General features: G+C 31.1%; 1 protein-coding gene across 1 annotated transcript; it reads right to left on the minus strand.

Annotated features, from left to right (window-relative positions):
- Window positions 1–252: 252 nt before the first annotated feature.
- On the minus strand, window positions 253–16,435 carry LOC132739536 (unconventional myosin-Ia-like). Its single transcript, XM_060727250.1, has 7 exons — window positions 16,276–16,435; window positions 14,809–15,015; window positions 4,225–4,290; window positions 2,449–2,556; window positions 1,672–1,791; window positions 963–1,077; window positions 253–428 (listed from the first exon to the last, which is right to left on the minus strand). The coding sequence occupies exons 2-7, from the start codon at window positions 14,914–14,916 to the stop codon at window positions 253–255; spliced, it is 693 nt and encodes a 230-aa protein (XP_060583233.1). The 5' UTR covers window positions 14,917–15,015; window positions 16,276–16,435.
- Between the last annotated feature and the right edge of the window lie 2,952 nt (window positions 16,436–19,387).

Below are 19,387 nucleotides of genomic sequence, written 5' to 3' on the forward strand. Positions count from 1 at the left end.
TATGCAAATGACGTACAAATAGTAACGCCTATAGGTAAATAATGGATAGAGAATGACTATATAATGTCAATAACAGAGAAACTTTGAAAATATAGAATAAAATAAAACAATGAATACTTTGACACAGGTTTTACGAATTTATTCAAGGTATTTCTGGACCAGCCCTCGTATATAACAAACCACTAAAACCAAAAACTTAATAATAAAAAAATATTTCCACCTGTTTTTAACTTTCTTTAACTTGGGGGTGTTTCATTCCAAGGGAAAAAGAGGGTTTTTCCCAATCCCAGGGGGGAAAAAAACTTTTTTTTTCTTTGGTTTGTGGGGGCAAATCCCAGCAAACATTGCGTAGAATATGTGAAAGTTTCCCTCTCCGTTATTTTGATGAACTACCCTGGATTTCTCTAACATGTAGTCTCTAACGACCGCTGATTTAATAAAAAGAAAGATCAAGTGCAATTCCTTATTCCAAATTTGACATTAGATTATCATCTACTGAACACTTATTGTATTAAAAAGGGAAAATCAGTTAATGATCTATATTCTGTAGCCGTGTAATGTAAACATCATATTAACCAAAGAAAGTATATTATCAAGAATGCATTATATTTAACGATCTGCAGTATAAAAGATAAAAAGAAGAAAGATGGGGGAGAAAGTGGGCGGATGAAGCGGTTCATTAGAATCAAATATTTCAAATACTATAAATCTGTATCAAAGTTTTCAAGAAAAGAATTTAAAAATCCCTGTAACCAAAATAGATTTTTCTACTGACACAGATCAGCAAGGCAAGAGAACGCAGCCCTCGACACAACCCTGTCACACTGGTACCCAGTAGAGAACCGAAAAGATGGTTGTAGGCACACGTGCGGAAAAAGAATGGGCGGGACCAAAAGTATGAATGAGATCACAATAATTATAAATGACGTCATAATGACAATAACATATATTGTAATAATTACCTCCTGCGAGTTCTCCACCTTCTTTGAAGCTGATTTCCAGGTATTTAGCGTATCTACTTGAGTTGTCGTTCATTATTGTTTTAGCATTTCCAAAAGCCTCCAGTAGAGGGTTGATCTAGAAAATATTATTAAAGTGCTAAATTTTAAACCTTTATCTAGCAAGTCTAATTATTTTACAATTGTAATCGAGATGTTGGATTTTATAACTATAATTTGCATTTTGATACTTCAGATGTTACTGGTCGAGTTACATTTCTTTCTCATTTACTAGCTTCAAGCAGTTAAGGTTTCCTATTGAATATTAAATATTGTCGCTGTTGTTTTTTCTTTTCTTTCTGTAATAGGGGTTTATAATGCATTTTGATCATTGTTATATAACACATCCTAATGAGTATGCTGCAATATGAATTTATATCAACCCATACCCCTCAATGCTGCGGGTGCGAATCCAACCAGAGCTTTTTGATTCTTTTATGTGAAGGAGCTTTTCATGTAGTTAACGAAACGCCAGTGGTATTACTCCGGTGCCTGTTCGTGCGTGAAAAATTGAATTGAGGGTCGCCCGAAGTCGCCCTCCACCAGTAAAGCTGGTAGGTCGTTATATGAATTTTACTATGTTGGCTCGATGTAAACCCAACTTAAAGCAAATAGAATAATATAAAAAAACATCCGTGCTCACAGACCAGTACATAGATTTTCATGTAGTTACCTTGACGATTTTTTCATGTAAAACCATATCTCCTTTCTGACACATATGTACCATATGTTTGACCATATATTTTGTGCTTTCTGTCTTGCCGGCTCCACTTTCTCCAGAAACAATGATGACCTATATATATATGTATACAGGAAAAGCATTTGTAAGAGAATACAATGCAAATGACAAAAAAAATCTATTGCTTTAATGGACAACTAGTGCATCTTTTTTGTATATCGTTTTCATCATGTTACATGATATTTTTACCAAAAATGTTACTGCATTAAAATATTTATGCAAGCATAATGGGAAAAATAGTCATATTGGAAAAGCAATATACCAGTGCCATTGGTCATTATTTACCTGGAATACAGTATATATTTATTATTTAAATATTGATTTATTTAACGAAAAAAATAGCAAAATACATTTAAATAGATGAAAACAGAATCCCTAAAGAACGCTAAAAACGACAAAATTTGAAACGTTCCAGGCTTGGTTTGATTAAGCCTGTTCTTGGACGGTACTGGAAAATGCAAGGCACCGTCCATGACCCATAGCATCGGCTTAAGCAGAATGGACACCTCTATGAAGCACTATGTTACTGTAAACAAATACCAAGTCACCATCACCCTAAAGGCAAGGTAGGTTTTATTTCCTATGAAAGAAATAATGTTACTTGTTAGAAAATATCCGTAAATAAGACATAGAATCATATCGTAGTTGCTGTTTTCTAAATCGGGTCAATTTCCTTTTAATTTCTTTTAAAACATTATGGTTATTGTATACCTGATTCGTGTCATTTTCACGCATGCGTCGGTAGGCTGTTGCGGCAACTTGAAAAATATGCGGCTCTAAATCTGTTCCGAATTTGTCAGCATTGTATTTATCATGAATCTATAAAACAAACATTTTATTTTATCTTCATGGATTATTCATTATTATAAATATTGTTAACAAGCCTATGCTTTCGCTATCTGTCGCCTTATCAAAGTGTCCTGAATAGTAAGTGACGCTTATTATCCCCCGCCGAATGAGCAAACACATTTGGCGAGGGATGGCCATGTTGACATGGCTCTTGTTGAAATGATATTTTCTTTGTTCGAGGAACGAACTGGATGGACTTTTAGTCACTGTTAAGATTTTCAGTTACGTGTGACATAATAAACGATATTTAATGTAGAATTTCATCATTGTGGATAAACGATATCAATAGCATGTCATTATAGACGTCATCAATATGCACCACACCTTGCGATTGCATGTACTTCCTGCTTCTTTCTAAGGAAGCTATATATTTTAACTTGCACCTTTCTTGCCAAACCAGGAAGGGCAGTCGTTTATCCACTGTGTTTATTAACACTGTGTTTATTAACTCTGTAACCGACCGGATTATATCGATAAGTTCGTACATGTAATCATAAAATTGTTGTATGTTTTATTAATTGGTAGATTGTGAACATATTATACAATAGAGAAATTGTTAAATGGCATCAAATAAAAGTGTCGGTACTCTATTGTATCAATGTAAAATTAATGTCGTTTTAATATATAAAATATGAAGAAATAGTGTATATATATCGATGTATCATCGATTACTTAAGTTTTATATTAGTTTTAATAAATGTGACAAAATAAACTGAAGAAATGAACGAATCCGTGGGGGAATTTATATACATGTAGTTAACAATTACTAATCTTGTCAACTTACATGTAAAGGAACATTTTTACCGTACACGCAGTAGGTGCGTCCCTAAGAAATAATTATACAATAAAATGTACACTTCATAATGAATGTTAAGATCTTTATCACTGAAACTTTAAATCGTTTTCCTCATTTTGTATAAAAGGCAAGCAAACAGAATCTGAAACCCGAGACTAGATGAATTAATTAAAGTAAAGATTCAATTTTAGATAAAAGATTTTACTTTAAGTGTATTGTGTCGAAAACATGAATTGGTACAGCTGATGATATGTTCAAATCACAAATAAATGATATAAAAACTATGTTTTCCTTACTACATGTTATTAATCAGTTCTTTTTTTTTCCCGAAATTAGATATATATCCTTAACACGGATTGGTGTAAATCGTTTGTACGTGAAAATGGAAAAATATAAATTCGAAATTACCCTTAAATGATTTCAAACAATTATTTTAAAAATACCCATATTTTTGCTCGGTTATCTTGAGATGTTTTAGATAACATCTTTTTAAGCCTTACCTTGCAAGAACCGGAGGTGATTACATTTTGCCTGACCAGGTTCTCTACTTTTGGCAAACTTTTAATTTTCAGCTTGATATTACAAAATTGATAATGGACAGTTCTAAAATTAGAGAGATTGGACCAATCTCAACTTTTCGGACATATCCGTCAGTCTTTGGATAAGGACCTCGAACACAATAGTATGAATACACAGAACAGATTCGGTATTTCGGTGTTTTTGTTTATATCTAAAACAACGTGGTAGAACTCCTTTCAATTCGATTGAAACTGGACAAGTCCATTTTAGAAATTTTGCAGGGTAAAGGTTAAAACGCAGTAAAAAACTTAAACATTACATACCTCATCGTCATAAATCTTCAGCTGCTTGCGGGGGTTGACGGCAATTAATATGTCGCTAATGTTTGTCTGAAAGAAGAAACAAACAACATGGTAAAAAGTCAACAGAATGATCATGAACGTTCTTTTTTAAGGGAATAAAAATCAATAGATTTGCAAGTGTTATCAAAACACAATGAAATTTACAAGGAAATAAAATCAATAGATTTGCAAGTGTTATCAAAACACCTTGAAATTTACAAGGGAATAAAAATCAATAGATTTGCAAGTGTTATCAAAACACAATGAAATTTACAAGGGAATCAAAATCAATAGATTTGCAAGTGTTATGAAAACACAATGAAATTAACAAGGGAATAGTATTCAAAAAATTTACAAGTGTTATCAAAACACGATGAAATTTACGAGAGAATTGAAAACAATAAATTTGCAAATGTTATCAAAATACCATGAAATTTACCATGAACTTTACAAAGGTGTCAATTTTTTTTAGTTTTGCTTAGTGTATTAAAAAATCTTTACACGAAATTTAGAAAGGAATCAAAATCTAGAGTTTTGCAGGAATATTGAAATTCCCATTGTGAAATTTGCGAAATCCACGTCGCTACATAACATACCATTTGTTTAAACTTGTATATGACAAGAGATACTTTCTAAATAATTAAGGACAATTACAATTAAGATGTTTTCAGATCAATGACTTGATTTTATGCTGTATTATTACAATGTTTATGAAAAAAATATCAAGAATTTATAAAGCACCCATTTAAGTAATTTGTTACTCGTAGAAAGAATAATTATAATTCCTACTTTTAGTTAGTTTGGATACTTATAGTGGGGCGGGAAATAAGGTCTCTGCTGTCAAAATAGTGCAAATTGTGATACAAGCATGAAACTTTCAGGAAATCATCTTTAGACCATGTAGATTTTAAAAGTGAAGTGGGCCCAAAAATATCTCTGCTCATACAAGATGGCCGCCATTTTCAAGATGGCCGCCATACAAATTTGATGTATATAATATATCATTCATTCCAATTTTTTGTACAGACCTGCACCCTACACTTAAGCATGCATATAGTTTCTCCTTTTCAAAATTTATTTTTTTTTAGCAATTTCGTTTGCATACTTCTTCAGAATCCAAAATGGCGTCGAATATGGCTGCCAATTTTATGCAAAACTGATATATCTCTTTTGTAGTGTAATTATTTGCACAAAGTACGCTTATTTCCATATAAAATTGTTAAACATATAAGAAAAAAAAATTTAGGTAAAGCACATTGTTAGTCATGTTTTTAGTTTTTTGTACAAAAAATCTTTTAAAACATCAAAGAAAAAGTGACATTTTTTGCATTTTTTCTAGGTCTATGTACAGAATTCCGAAAGTTACATAGTTTCTTATAGTGTATTTAATATTCAATCAACACTATGTTTTATTGTATAATTGTAACAAAAACATAAAATGTGAAAGTTTTATATACTTATTCAAAGTGGGTGGGGTATATTTATCCGACAATTGTAATACAAAATAACGTTTTTTATATGAATTCTTATGCAAATATTCACTGTAAAAGTATTTTATTGTATTAAGGTAATTTTGTCTTCCTTAGGGACTTGAAGGTGTGCTAAAATATCAATGAATGCAGATAGAATTATATGTATACATTCAGTTATTAAATGTGTTTGCATGATATAAGTTGTTTCAATATTCTTAATATAATTTGATAATTGTACAGAAAGAAGACTGAATATTCATCAACGAACCATATGTTAGATAAAATCATGCCTGGACCTGAAAGAAATGTTGTCTATTTATGAATACAATTATTTCCTGCACAATTTAGTCTTGCCAATAGTTTGTAACAGAATGATTCAAAAATATATATTTTTGCACATATTTGTTACCAAGTATAATTGAATAAGTACTGTTCATTTCTAATAACTTATGTAGACATGATATTTTCAAAAGATACAAAAATTAAGGCGACTGATACATCATATTATCTTTGTGTGGTGAAATATGTATCAATAACATCGTTTGACCGAAATAACATAGCTTATGATTTGAAATATAAACTAAATGTATTCATACTTTATTTTCTCCATTAAACAAGAGATAATTGTTGACCCTAGATCACTTGCCTAAGATCCACTGCTGGAAAGGGGCTATTATTCTTTAACACTGCAAAATGCTAAAATTATATAAGGAGTATCTTTTTTTTTACCAAATACAGACATGATTTATGAACTATTTGAAAGAAAGACGCCCAATAACTAGCCTCTCAGAACTTTTTTACACAACAAGGGTCATATAACTATATTCCAATAAGATATTTAGTCCATGTAAACTAAGTGATTTTGACCCTATGCCAATAGTTTAAAATCTTTATATAGCATCGCAATGTAATGATATACGATATTTTTCTTCTCTGTGCACTGCAGTTTCGGAGAAGAATTTTAATAACATAAGTCAATATAATTTAAGTGACAGGGAAAGCTTTTTTTGGTAACAGGAGCATGATTTAAAGGCCATCACGAGGAACACAGTTTTTAAAGACTTGTGTACGGAATCATATTGAATTTTTAAAAAAAACAACAGCAAAAAACAAACTACAATGCCTAGAGCTTAGATAGTCAACACACAACCTTGCCAAGTAAAGAAGACCTCTTTTAAAGTTAGATTAAACATTTTTGGATCATTTAGTGTACATGCAAATATTTTTTTCTCAAAAATCTAAATGCACAGAGCACAGGTACTAAGCATGTAGCCTCACCTTATGCTTTTATTAACATATTAATTGAATCATGCTCATAGAGCCACCTGGGTTTATAAACTTGTATATGAAAACACATAAAAACATCTATTGTTAAACTACTATGACTTGGACTAAGATATTTTGGATGTAGCATGAAAAAAACATGCATAAATGTGTATGATGCTACTGCAGTCTAAAATGGTTTTGCAATGGTTATCACTTAATTTACAAAGCCTACTGCAGTAAATCTGTTTCCCCTAAACCTACAGTACCTGACGCATAGAAATTAATCATGTATCATCATAATTTTGTTATACTCTACAAATATCTGATATACCATGGACAACATGGTCAAAATTTACCCCTAACACCAGAGGTCACTAAGTTCATATGGACTCATATATGAATATGGTTATTAAAGTTCTCTCATGTAAAAAAATTAAACTAGATATTGGGCATGTTCTTTAAGAGCACCCGGATACAAATATTACACAAATCATGTGTGTTATGACATAATTGACACGCCCAAAATGATATTGTTACCTTTTTCCCAACAATGATCTTAGGTGAGTGATCCAGGGTCATCTTTCTCCTCTTATTGAAAGAAAAAATGGAATATGATTACTTTAGGAAACTTTAGGAAATGCACTTATTTGTATCCTAACTTTTCAAAAGACTGCATGCAGGCCAGACCATATCATTGATATATCTGTTTCACATCACATAGATGATGTGATGTGGCAGTAGCCTTATTTTTATTATGTATGTTCAAACATTAAATGAAAAACATAACAAATCATTATCTCATTTTGTTGGCTTTTAAGCCATGTTTATATCATAAATATAAAATTGTGAATGAGTCAAAAATATGCGCTTATGGACTACCTTTATACCTTACATCTGTGCACGTGTTTGCTATTTTAAGCACGTTAAGTTAATTTATTGTCTTCTTATATGTCTTTACAATTAACAATTAATATATGATATCAAAAATATTGAAACAAGAATTATCATGCAACCAAATTTTATAACTGAATGTATACACATGTTTGTATGTGCATTTCTTGCTCACCCACTTGACCCGAAGGAATACAAAAATACTTTCATCCAATAAAAAGTACTTTTTTAAGTTGGAACATTTGCATAAGAATTCATAGAAAAGTAAAAAGGCAAAGAAATAGAATGAACATAACTATGTATAATTTCTGTTGTTTTTCTATTACAATTTTCGTATAATATTACCCCACCCACTTTCACAAACTATAAAACCTTCAGATTTAATGTTTTTCTTACATTTTTACAATAAACACAATATATAAATGGAATGTCAAATACAGTTTAAGACATAAAGTAACTTTTTTTTAACTTTGCACATTAATTTAGAAAATCAAATTTGAAAAATATGCAAAAATTTGATTTTTTTTTCTTGATATTTTTAAAGATATTTTTAGACAAACACTTTTGAAATATTTACTTTTATTGAGATTAACAAATAATTTGATTATCTCTGATATGTTTAAACACTTTTTTTATCATAATGAACATAATTTGTGCAACAAATTATACTATAAAAATGATATAACAGTTTTGCACAAAATCGACGGCCATATTGGACGCCATCTTGGATTTGGACGAGGATTGAAAGAAAAAAATTGTTAGATTTATATTTTTGAAAAGGAGAAACTATATGCATGCTTTTGGTGTTAGTTTCAGGTCTGTACAAAAAATGAAATGAATGAGCTAGTATGCACGTCAAATGTATATTGCGGCCATTTTGAAAATGGCGGCCATCTTGAACGAGCAGAGATATTTTTGGGCCCACTTCACTTTTGAAATCTACTTGGTCTAAAGATGATTTCCTGAAAGTTTCATGCTTGTATCACGATTTGCACTATTTTCTCCATTTCCCGCCCCACTATTAGAAATGACAATAATTTTAAGGTTTATATTTCGTTGAACACAAGTACGTGTATATATCTGTTTTTCTTTCTTTTTTTCTCCACAAAAGATATACCTGAACAATGGGAAAGATTTTCAAAAAAAAATACAATCTCCTCTTGTCATATAACCGTTCGGCTAATATTTGTTACCACAGCCTTCCTCACATGCATGGCTGCAGAAATAAATTTCATTTCGCCAAAAATAAATATATGACTATGTAACTAAGAGAAAACCGATAAGAAACGATTCATTATGAATTTGCCATGTAATTCGAGGATTCAATAAAAGATCCACATGTACAGGAATTGCATATTGAAAATTTGTTCATATCTTATAAAAAAAAATGCACCTTAATTATTTCTGACTTAAATTATTTTCATTATGGCAAAAATCCAATAGAATTTTACGGGTTTTTAAAAAAGTCAAGTTTTAAATTACGCGTTCAATACACAAAGTTGTTACACAATAAAAGTTCACTGCATGCAGTTATACAACCTTACTTGTGCAGTTAATGAGGCGTTTCAAAGCCATTCCCCTAATTGTGAAATAAGGGGATTTTAATGTCATAATTACTGGTACGATTTCTACATTTATTATGTTATTAAGTGTTCAATAGCAAAAAACTATCAAGAAGTATTTAAGCTATGCAAACCAAACGCTTATATGAGCCGTGTCACGACAAAACCAACATAGTGCGTTTGCGACCAGCATGGATCCAGACCAGCCTGCTCATCCGCGCAATCTGATCAGGATCCATGCTGTTCGCTTACAGACCCTAAACAAGTAAAGAAACTGATAGCGAACAGCATGGATCCTGATCAGACTGCGCGGATGCGCATGCTGATCTGGATCCATGCTGGTCGCAAACCCATTATGTTGGTTTTGTCGTGACGCGGCTCATATCAAACGAGAGCTGCGATCATGCAAAACGCCATGCATAATACAACACTAATGGTCTTCTTAAATAAGCGCTCCTCTGTTAAATTAGGTCTTGCAGTCAACGTACAGTGCCCCTTTTCGCAAAGTGTTTATTTTTCTTTTCAAATTTACAATAAGACAGAATATTATCCATTAATTTTGTATTTGAAACATGACCCATGCAGTGATTCCTTTTCTTTACATTAACTTAAGTTATATCATATTTCTCAAGTGAATAGTTTGAATTTAAAACAACTGTCAGTTTAAAATGTTAAAACGTGTATTTTATTTCAATGTTATGCATAATTTTTGCTTTAGATTTAATTGCTATTAAGCTAAAAATGACTTACGTGCATGCGTAATTAAGAATATTTTTGGGGTTTCCCAGCTAATCCGGGGATGTCAGTTATAACAACGAGAATAAGTGCGAGAGGCCGTTCAATCTATTGTGAGCACAACGGTAAAAATTTGTTTATACCGGGGAATTGATTCGAAAAAAAAACGAATTTACCGAGTTCCGCACAATATTAGATATTGTCCAACAATATTGACCTGGCACTTCATTAATATTCGGAAAGGTTATAATTTATGAAAAAACATTGACAATTACCTATCGAATATATCGATATATTTGCAAAGTTCACTCGTATGTGAAGTGTGTTGTATTGGTATAGGTGTCGGATTACCGATCTGAAGGTCTCTGGTTCGATACCTAACCAACACCACGTTATGATTTTTTTTTAATTTACTTCATGTACTTGCAAGAATTAATTTGAAATCTACTACACCTGCTTTTAGAATACCTTTTAAGTGGCGTTTTTATGCAGAATTATATCTTTTATTTAATTATAGTATCTTTCAACGGTTCTATTTGTGATATTATGCAATCGTATTATGCTTAAGCGCATACACGCTTTAAAAGGCAGTTATTAAAAATACTACATAAATAGTACACAATATAAAAAGGTTTTCAATAGTTTAAAGAGAATTGCAATTTCAAAATTAAAATAAATCGCTGAAGTAGGATTTGAACCTACCAGTCTACGTCTATATTCTTCAAGTGAAAACTCTTTAGCAACTGCGCTAAAAGGGAATTTATAATTTACATCATTTAAACAATTGGCTATTTACATTCATGTCGATTTACAATTAGATCGTAACGTTTACGGAATATACCGACTACAAGGTCAAATGCAAGAGTGCAAGGTCAATGTTGTTGGACAATAGTAATGCATCGGTTATTGTTAATCTATATCATACATGTATATGTGCACCACAATATTGTACAAAATTATGTTTCTCTATGTACCGTGTAATAGAGTCAAACAACCATGGCCTGCACTGTTGGATGTTTAAAAAGTTACATATTAACATACCTCACATCCCACACGAAATATTTACCCAAGACAAGTGATGTTAACCGAGGCGCACGACTTACATTCGTTTTGATTTTTTTTTTTGTGATTTAATAATTATGATATTCATTGAATACTCGTAGAGCGTAAAATCTACATAGTCATGTTTTAAGGCCCATTATGCCCTAGAAATAGTTTTGCTTCTTTATTTCAAAAGCTGTTTATTTTTGGCGTATTTTATAGTTTCCAAAACGTTACTGATTTACCAATTATCGAAACCTTCTTTTTTCTTCGGTTGCTTTGGCAATAAGTACAGTTAAATTAATTTAGTATTTTGTATGGAAGTCAAAATATTGATTTTTTTTACTTTTTGGAACTTTCATGACAAATAATTTCACATTTTTCACTACTTTCTTCTTGAAATAAGTGTCAAACAAGTTTTAAAAACAATATATTTAAACATTTTTAATTCAAAGTTGCCCTTTTTAAAGAAGTAAAATGTATTCGTTTCTGAGTCATAGTGGGTCTTTAAGGAATTGTTAAGTGAATTATTCTTTGTTACAATTTAAAGTTTATACACATAGGAAAATGTTAAGAAGGTCTCACTTAAACCGATTTTCTTTTTAAAAGTACATATCAAGTTAAGTATAAAACTTAAATCAACTCTTTGCATGTTATGTATTCAATCCTCATTCAATATACAGTCGAACTCGTTTTAAAAGGCACATACAAATTCTGATATCTAACGCTAGGCCAGTGTGTCAACCTTTTTCTAGATGAAATAAAGTCGGAAATAACTTTCTCGAATACTGTTTGAAAATTTTTATTTTATTCTTTGATGGTATTTACTGAGTATTATGAAAGTAAAGCATGTGCATAATAAAAATGGGACAAGTTAGAGTACGCGTGTTTAGCAAAAACTATATATAATGTGTTCGGTCTTATTCAATAGTGCCAACTCCAGTCATAGTTCAGCATTCCATACTATTCATTACATTTAACACGCAATTTGCCGCAAGTTTGTATAAACTTTTCTTTTATCGATTAAGTGCAGATATTATAATAAGATACTATATAAAGTAAACCTTTTGTGATATATTGGAAAACGATCAAAACACAATACTATTATATATATAACAACGAACCAGCGCGTTCTTCCTTGACGACAACGTTGTGTAAGCGTTCCATACTTCCTGATTCGATCACGCACACCGTGTACCTTGAATGTTTTATATTACAAGTGTTCCATATTTTTACATATAAATGTAACCTTGCATGTTTAATATTACAAATGTGCAATATTCAAACATAGAAAAGTTACCTTGAAGGTTTTATATTGCAAATGTGCCATATTTTAATAAAGAAAAGTTTATGGCAATGGATATTTTTGACTTATGTCTTTTATGCTTTTGCATTCAAAAAAAGTTTATGGCAATTTAATTTGAATGAAATCATGTCTCAAATATGCCTGATGAATGCTTGTTTATTACCCTGAAAATATTTCATGATAAAAATTACAACCACATGATATTTTGGCTCATATATACATTTAACCTTTCATGTATTTTTATTTTATTATTAATAAGTAGTAAATATTTTTTTCGAGTTTTAGATTTCAATGTATGTACGTAAAACAGCCGTTCAACTTTGTACGAGTTGCATTGTGTTTATTTTCGTGCACGTACTGTACATTATGAAAAGAATATATCCTTTCCGCGACAGTAACGTATTTAAACGTATCGTTTTTTCGTTTCTCCAAAAACCGACCCTATTTTACCAAAGAACACCCAAAACGTTATAAAACGTGTCAAAATTTTCTATTCTCAAAAGTGGATGTTGTTTTGTTGTAGGAAACCCGGCAATATTTTCATCACATTATTTTGCATTAGCTACTATCAAAACATTTTTCAAAAGATGGTAAATAAAATAAATGTTTTAAGAAACAAGTTTTTTTAAAAGTACTATGTCATTTTTATAAAAATCGGTTTAAGAGTGTCACTGATCGTTTATTGAACATATTATTGGATAATAAACTTGGTAATTTAATTCAAATCAATTTAAGGGAAAGTAAGCTACAAATACTAACTTATTTCAACCATGCGTTTTTTTCTATTTAACTAATAAACGGCTTCTAAAACATGTTTTACCTTACAGAAGATATGTTTGTCTTAATTGTCAAACCCTAATTTATGACATTTTTCTAAAGACAAGATGATTAATTATTGCTAATAAGATTAATCATTTTTACGGAATTATACGTTTCAGTCATTTAACGGTAACTTCTCATTTACGGTTTTACACGTTGTGGATATACACCTATACCGCATAATGACCCGTAACATACTAAAACGTATTTTCGTCAAAATGTTCGTTTGTAATTATCTGAGATTTTTATTTCACAGCAAACAAACACCTATCCCCATAACGTAAAATGACGGTGTTTTCAATATTATACGATGGACAACCATATCGTTGAAATACGGTATATTCCTCGTTCGCAAGAAAGTCTGAACCGTATTTATGCGTAAGATTTATCAGAAATTACGCTTTATAAGACTTTACTTAATTCTTTTACGCTGATTTCCGTTACAGTTTTTAAAACTGTTGAAAAAACACAGGTTTATAACGTTTCGGGTTTCCTTCATTAATTCAGACCCAACTTTTAGGGTTTGAAAAAATGTGCACGCTTAAAAACGTTACGGGTGTCAGTCCAAAAAAGAGGGTCGGTCGTGGAAAGGATATTAATGTTTTGTGTGTCAAAATACATAAAAATGAATAAATTATATTTTCATGGAAACAAACAGATTAACTTATTTATTTAAATTACCAGACGGTAGGGGTAAGGCGGTCATTGATAAAATCTTTGTTTAAGTAGTACTTTTATTTACATTTTACTAGTTTATATATACCTACATATTTAAAATGTTATTTGATTATGTTAACAATGTTATTTTAGTTTGCTTATTAATACGCAGTTAGGTGTTTACATCCTTTGTAAAGGTCAGTCCCTCAATGTTGACATGAACGTAAAAGAATTAATCTCGTATAACTCGTATAAGTCTTAGGTACTATTCTTCACATTTTATATTGGACTTTACATTGGACAAAAGAATATAAATTTGTGACTTCACATTTATTCAATCCTCATTTGTTTTTGTTGCGTTTTTTTTTCTCCCTATACATTATTTCTCAAATCTGATGCGCATTTTATTCCTTCGATTATAGTCATAATCTTGAACGCTTGACTTTTTGATATCTAAATTCTCCCGACTATAATAAATATTCTACTTATGTGTGACATTGTTGTGTTCTATGTTTTATAAAAGTTATACAGTGGTCGACCAATCATAATATTCGTATTATATGTATAAGAAAAGGTTATCAGTATTAGGAATAAATTATAAGAATGTTGTATACCTAGATAGAATTTTTTTAGGTTGGCATGGGGTTTGGATATTAGAAATGTGGAGGAAATGCAAAGAAATTCAAAAAAAAAAAATTCCCGTACTTTTCCGGTTCAATGGGACGTGGAAAATGAAAAATAAAATGTCTTATCTCCGTTTCCTACTGTTTTCTTTATGACTGACAAAACGTATATATAGAAGCTCAAGTGTACTCACGTAAATAAGGTCACGGTCATATCTCGCCTTCAGACATCTTGAAATGCTTTCAATAGACAAATCGTCCATGCGAGACAGATCATGCTGAAGCATCTCTGTCATCTCCATTCTGATTGGTCAGTTATCTGTACCGCGAATTTTAATTGGTTCGAACGAACAACTTGGTGCGATTCACAAATTCATGCTGGTTTTTTGTGCATTACGAAGCTGAAATAAATAGAAACTATTTTGAATTTCCTGAAATATTTTGGAATGATTCGTGAATTTGTGGTCATTATGATTTTAGATAGATTTGTTTAATTATACAAAAGGCGAATTACTTTACATACAATCTAAATGCAGTTTATATTAAAGTATGTTATTTCACATTCATGAAATGTTTATTTGCGATTTTTGTTTACATATTTTACTCGGATTTTGTCTGTTATATACCCAGAGCATTGTTTAATGAATTCATGTATATATTTGTACATATATTGTAAAACATAATGGCTACAATGTGTTGTATTTCAATGACATTTTAGATATTTTAACCAAATACTAGATACTCTGGATATAATGATTTTGAAGTAGACGACTCTAGAAGTTTCAAATTACAATTTTTTGTAAGTGTTCCTTGGCCTGTATCAAATCTATTCATACAATCTGTACAACATGTTAGTGTATATAAGGTCTCGATTACCTCAGTTTAACAAAAGAAAAAAGATATTAAAAAAAATGTTTATAACTTAGATAATAATAGACAGCCAGTGACATAGTGACTTCGCAAATATCTTAACCTCCATTCAAACTTCATACGAATAATGTTGGTTAAAGACAAAATAATTAAACAATACTGCTTAAAAGTATTGCATATTCGAATACTCGTCTTCAATAGACTAAAGTCGATATTCAGAATGGAATTAATTTCAATGAAAACCGGCAACAGGCGCTTTGTAATTAATTCTTAACCGGTTAAAATCTACAGATTCTATCCGTGTCACCAGTGCAGACCACAATCAGTCGGCAAAGTCATGCACACCCTCTGATCATGGTCTGTTCTGTCCGCTATTCAGTCAGTACATGTCTAAACTGACGAATGGTTTTGTCCAGACAAGTCCATTTTTTTAAATTTAGCGGGGATGGGGGTAGAGTAATACATTGCGCATAGTGTGTAATTCTTCATGTACATCTTACGAAAATTAAAACTGCGTCGCATAATTTACCTTACATTATACGCTTCTCTATTACAAGGTAAAATGTTTTGTTTTGTTACTGAATTAAATGCAGTTATTAAAACATTGATTTTGTTTTACTTGCGCACAAGCATGAAATGCTCGATGTTGTTCCTTTGAGTTTATATAACTTTAACAACGGTTATCCAATTTGCATTTACAATATGTAAAGCTATATACTATTGCCTAAATATATAATTCAGACAATTAACGTGTTTAATTCAGAAGCTGTAAATATACATGAAATTATTACCTGCTCCTGTCCAATTTAATCACAATTCCTGGTCAATTATTTTTTTTTAACATCAATTTTAGCTTCCAATCCTACTTATAGAGTCAGAGTGGTGTATTCCGCCAGGTGTGGCGTAGGAATGCGAAAACTATCCCGCAGACCAAGGTAGATAGATCTTTTCAACGATTAACGCTTCACGGCACCCATTCAATACCGTAAGAGGAAGTAAATATTATTGGCGATTCATTCGCCAGGGACTTCTGTCTTTTGTATATTGTAGTTTCAAATTTCTTTATTAAAATAAAATACCCGTTCGAAGAGAACTATTTTTAAAAATAACCTTAAATAACAATAGGAAGCATGCGCATATTTTGCCATTGACACATTTGTAATACTACCCGTCAGACAAGTTTTTAATGTAGGTACATATGTACGGACAGTGCGGTTTTTCTTTTTGATGGGCTCGTATTTAACTCTAAAGATAACATTCTTCAATTTTAAAATAATTTAAACCAATATTTTTGTATTTTTTTTAATGCGGAAAAATGCCACACCTAGATATTTTAATACATCTTAAATCATAAATCACACGGAAGTTTTGTTGGATTTTTCTGTTTATTTAAGAATATAACAAAATAAGATTAATAATTTATCAATCACATTCACTTGTACATGTAGTATAAGATATAAACCGCTTGTAAAAGGAAACCTTTCTGAATACAGGAGAAGTTCGTGCAAATGTTGGGATAAGGTTTGAATATGACAATATCTCATTACTTAAATTATTTAAGGATATTTTTATTGATATAACCAACTACAAAAAGTGTACCACAAATTGTTGTATAATTATCTTTTGATATGAATACGAAACGGTTAAGCGTATTACGTGTCATATATGGCAGTATTTATCATACTATCCCTTTATAATATTGATCTATGATATACATTTGTAACAAATTATTTTAAAGCAACCCTCTTTTATTATTGGTAAAACAATTATGTGTTATTTCGAGATTAGTAGTTCAGTAGTTTGATCTTATAAAAGGTCATCATATTACTGTTAACCTTTTAACGCGTCAGTGACTCTCGTTTATAAAAATATAAGATCGGGAATGGAATTGTCCACTTTACTAATTTAAATATACGACAGATTAGATGTATCAAGGGGTTTCCTTATTGTATTTATCGTCGGAAAATTTCATTTATCACCTTCATCCTTTTGATTTGGCAATTATATGAAACGATTTATCGAACAACAACATATTTAATGTTACGAAAAGCTGTAGGCCGCTTTAAAGAAGAATATTTTAGTGACTAATTAAAATCAAGAGACCTAAGACATGAAATTTGAAATGTTTACATAAATCAAATGTTGCAGTTGAAATGGAATGAAAACTGAAAAAAATAACAAAGAACGAGTGAAATTAAAAATTGACGTTTATTACTCTTTTTAAGCCCGATTTGAGTGAAAGCACTGAAACGCTTATCATTTTATTTTTTTTTTGGTAATTTTGCACAACCAAAATTATATGGTTAAGAAACGGAGTGAGGGAATGATCTGAAATTTTGCACATCAATTATTAGCATACACCTTCTTCTAATTGTGTACACGCCTAAAAGAAATATATATTTCTAGTCCCTAAATGTCAAAAAACGAAAACTCCATTTGAGTCCCTTTATGGTCGCTAAATATCAAGCATACGCCTTTAAAAGGCTAAGGGTTTGAATATCCGGTTCTTCATGGAAGTATACTCGGTTTGACGCCCCGGGGTATTCCCTCATTAGTAAAGCTGGGTGGGTTCTTCCTGGGAATGTGCTCGGCGGGACACCTGAGGTCTTCTTTCAACAGTAAAGCTGGAAAGTCGCCATATAACATTTTCATAAAATTATATGCTGGATCGACATTTAAGGCTATATAATATACCTAGATTATTTAACACGGAAGTACAGTATCAAGTGGATAATAGGAACAAGATATTTCTGACTTGCAGTAATAAGTGATATCTCCCGTATGGTATTTGTTTTCAATTGTTCAAGCGCTGTATAATGGTTTATAGACATAACTGATTAAATATTTAAATAGTTTTTATAACGTTTAAACCACAAAAATATATCACTTTAACATTTAGATCATTTTATACTTGTATAACAGTAATATTATCGATTTTTTTCATATAGAAACAATTGGGAAAAATGACCGAATTCGAAACAAACACGTAAGTGTCTCGTATATTGTTTTTTTCAAATACTAGTATGTTATGAACACATTACCATCATTTTGTAAAGAAGAAATATTTCAGGTGTATTAAAATGTAAATACATATGAATACAAAAAGAAGTTGATAGATCAACGTTGAATTCATTAATAAAGAATTTTAACCCTAAATACGCTAAATATTTTACATTAACCTGTGCATCTTTACAAAACCAGGTATCTTTTTTTTAAAATCATATTTAAGGCCTGGTTTATTGTTTAAAAGAAGGATACAAACATGATAACTATTGCATTTACTTTGATAAGTAGATAATAAATAATATATATGTTTGTGATTTTAAGTCAGGAAATTTAGAATATTTAAGACATTAAATGAAGTTCAGAAGCTCACTTATATAAAATACCAGTTATCGTTTTGAGGGGAAAAAAGAAGAAACAATATACTGACATAATGGCTACCAATGCAGACTATGATTTGGTTTTTGCACTGGCTGCCAGTGGGTATCTGTCTTCACCAGGCCAAGCGTTATATAATCTGTTATTAAATCGTTTCACTACAGATGTGGGGTCCATACTCTCAAGTGCCTGAAAGGGCGGATGGATCCTCATTAAGTATAGAATACACAAATACACACTCACTGCAGATGTAGTGGTATCTGCAATAGAACCTGTCAGTAAAATACAAAGACAGCAAAGATAATAAAGTCTTTATGTATAAGAGAAAGGAAAAGTATCATGTTACAATTTGAGCCACGTCATGACAAAACCAACATAATGACTTTGCGACCAGCATGGATCCAGACCAGCCTGCGCATCCGCGCAGTCTGATCAGGATCAATGCTGTTCGTTTATAGACCCTATAACAAGTAAAGAAACTGGTGCTCAGGCTGGTCTGGATCCATGCTTGTCGCAAACCCA

Source organism: Ruditapes philippinarum, unplaced genomic scaffold (genome assembly GCF_026571515.1).
Source record: "Ruditapes philippinarum isolate M1 unplaced genomic scaffold, ASM2657151v2 ctg5444_1_1_1_1, whole genome shotgun sequence".
In the NCBI taxonomy this organism is placed as follows: domain Eukaryota; kingdom Metazoa; phylum Mollusca; class Bivalvia; order Venerida; family Veneridae; genus Ruditapes; species Ruditapes philippinarum.

What these genes read in the sequence shown, in the direction of transcription:
- LOC132739536 (XM_060727250.1), bottom strand. Translation starts at nt 14,916, where the DNA reads ATGGAGATGACAGAGATGCTTCAGCATGATCTGTCTCGCATGGACGAT. An exon ending in ATGACCGTGACCTTATTTAC is followed by an intron (nt 4,291 to 14,808) that starts GTGAGTACACTT and finishes TTCTTCTTTCAG; the next exon opens with ACAAACATTAGCGACATATT. An exon ending in GTGAAAATGACACGAATCAG is followed by an intron (nt 1,792 to 2,448) that starts GTATACAATAAC and finishes ATATATATATAG; the next exon opens with GTCATCATTGTTTCTGGAGA.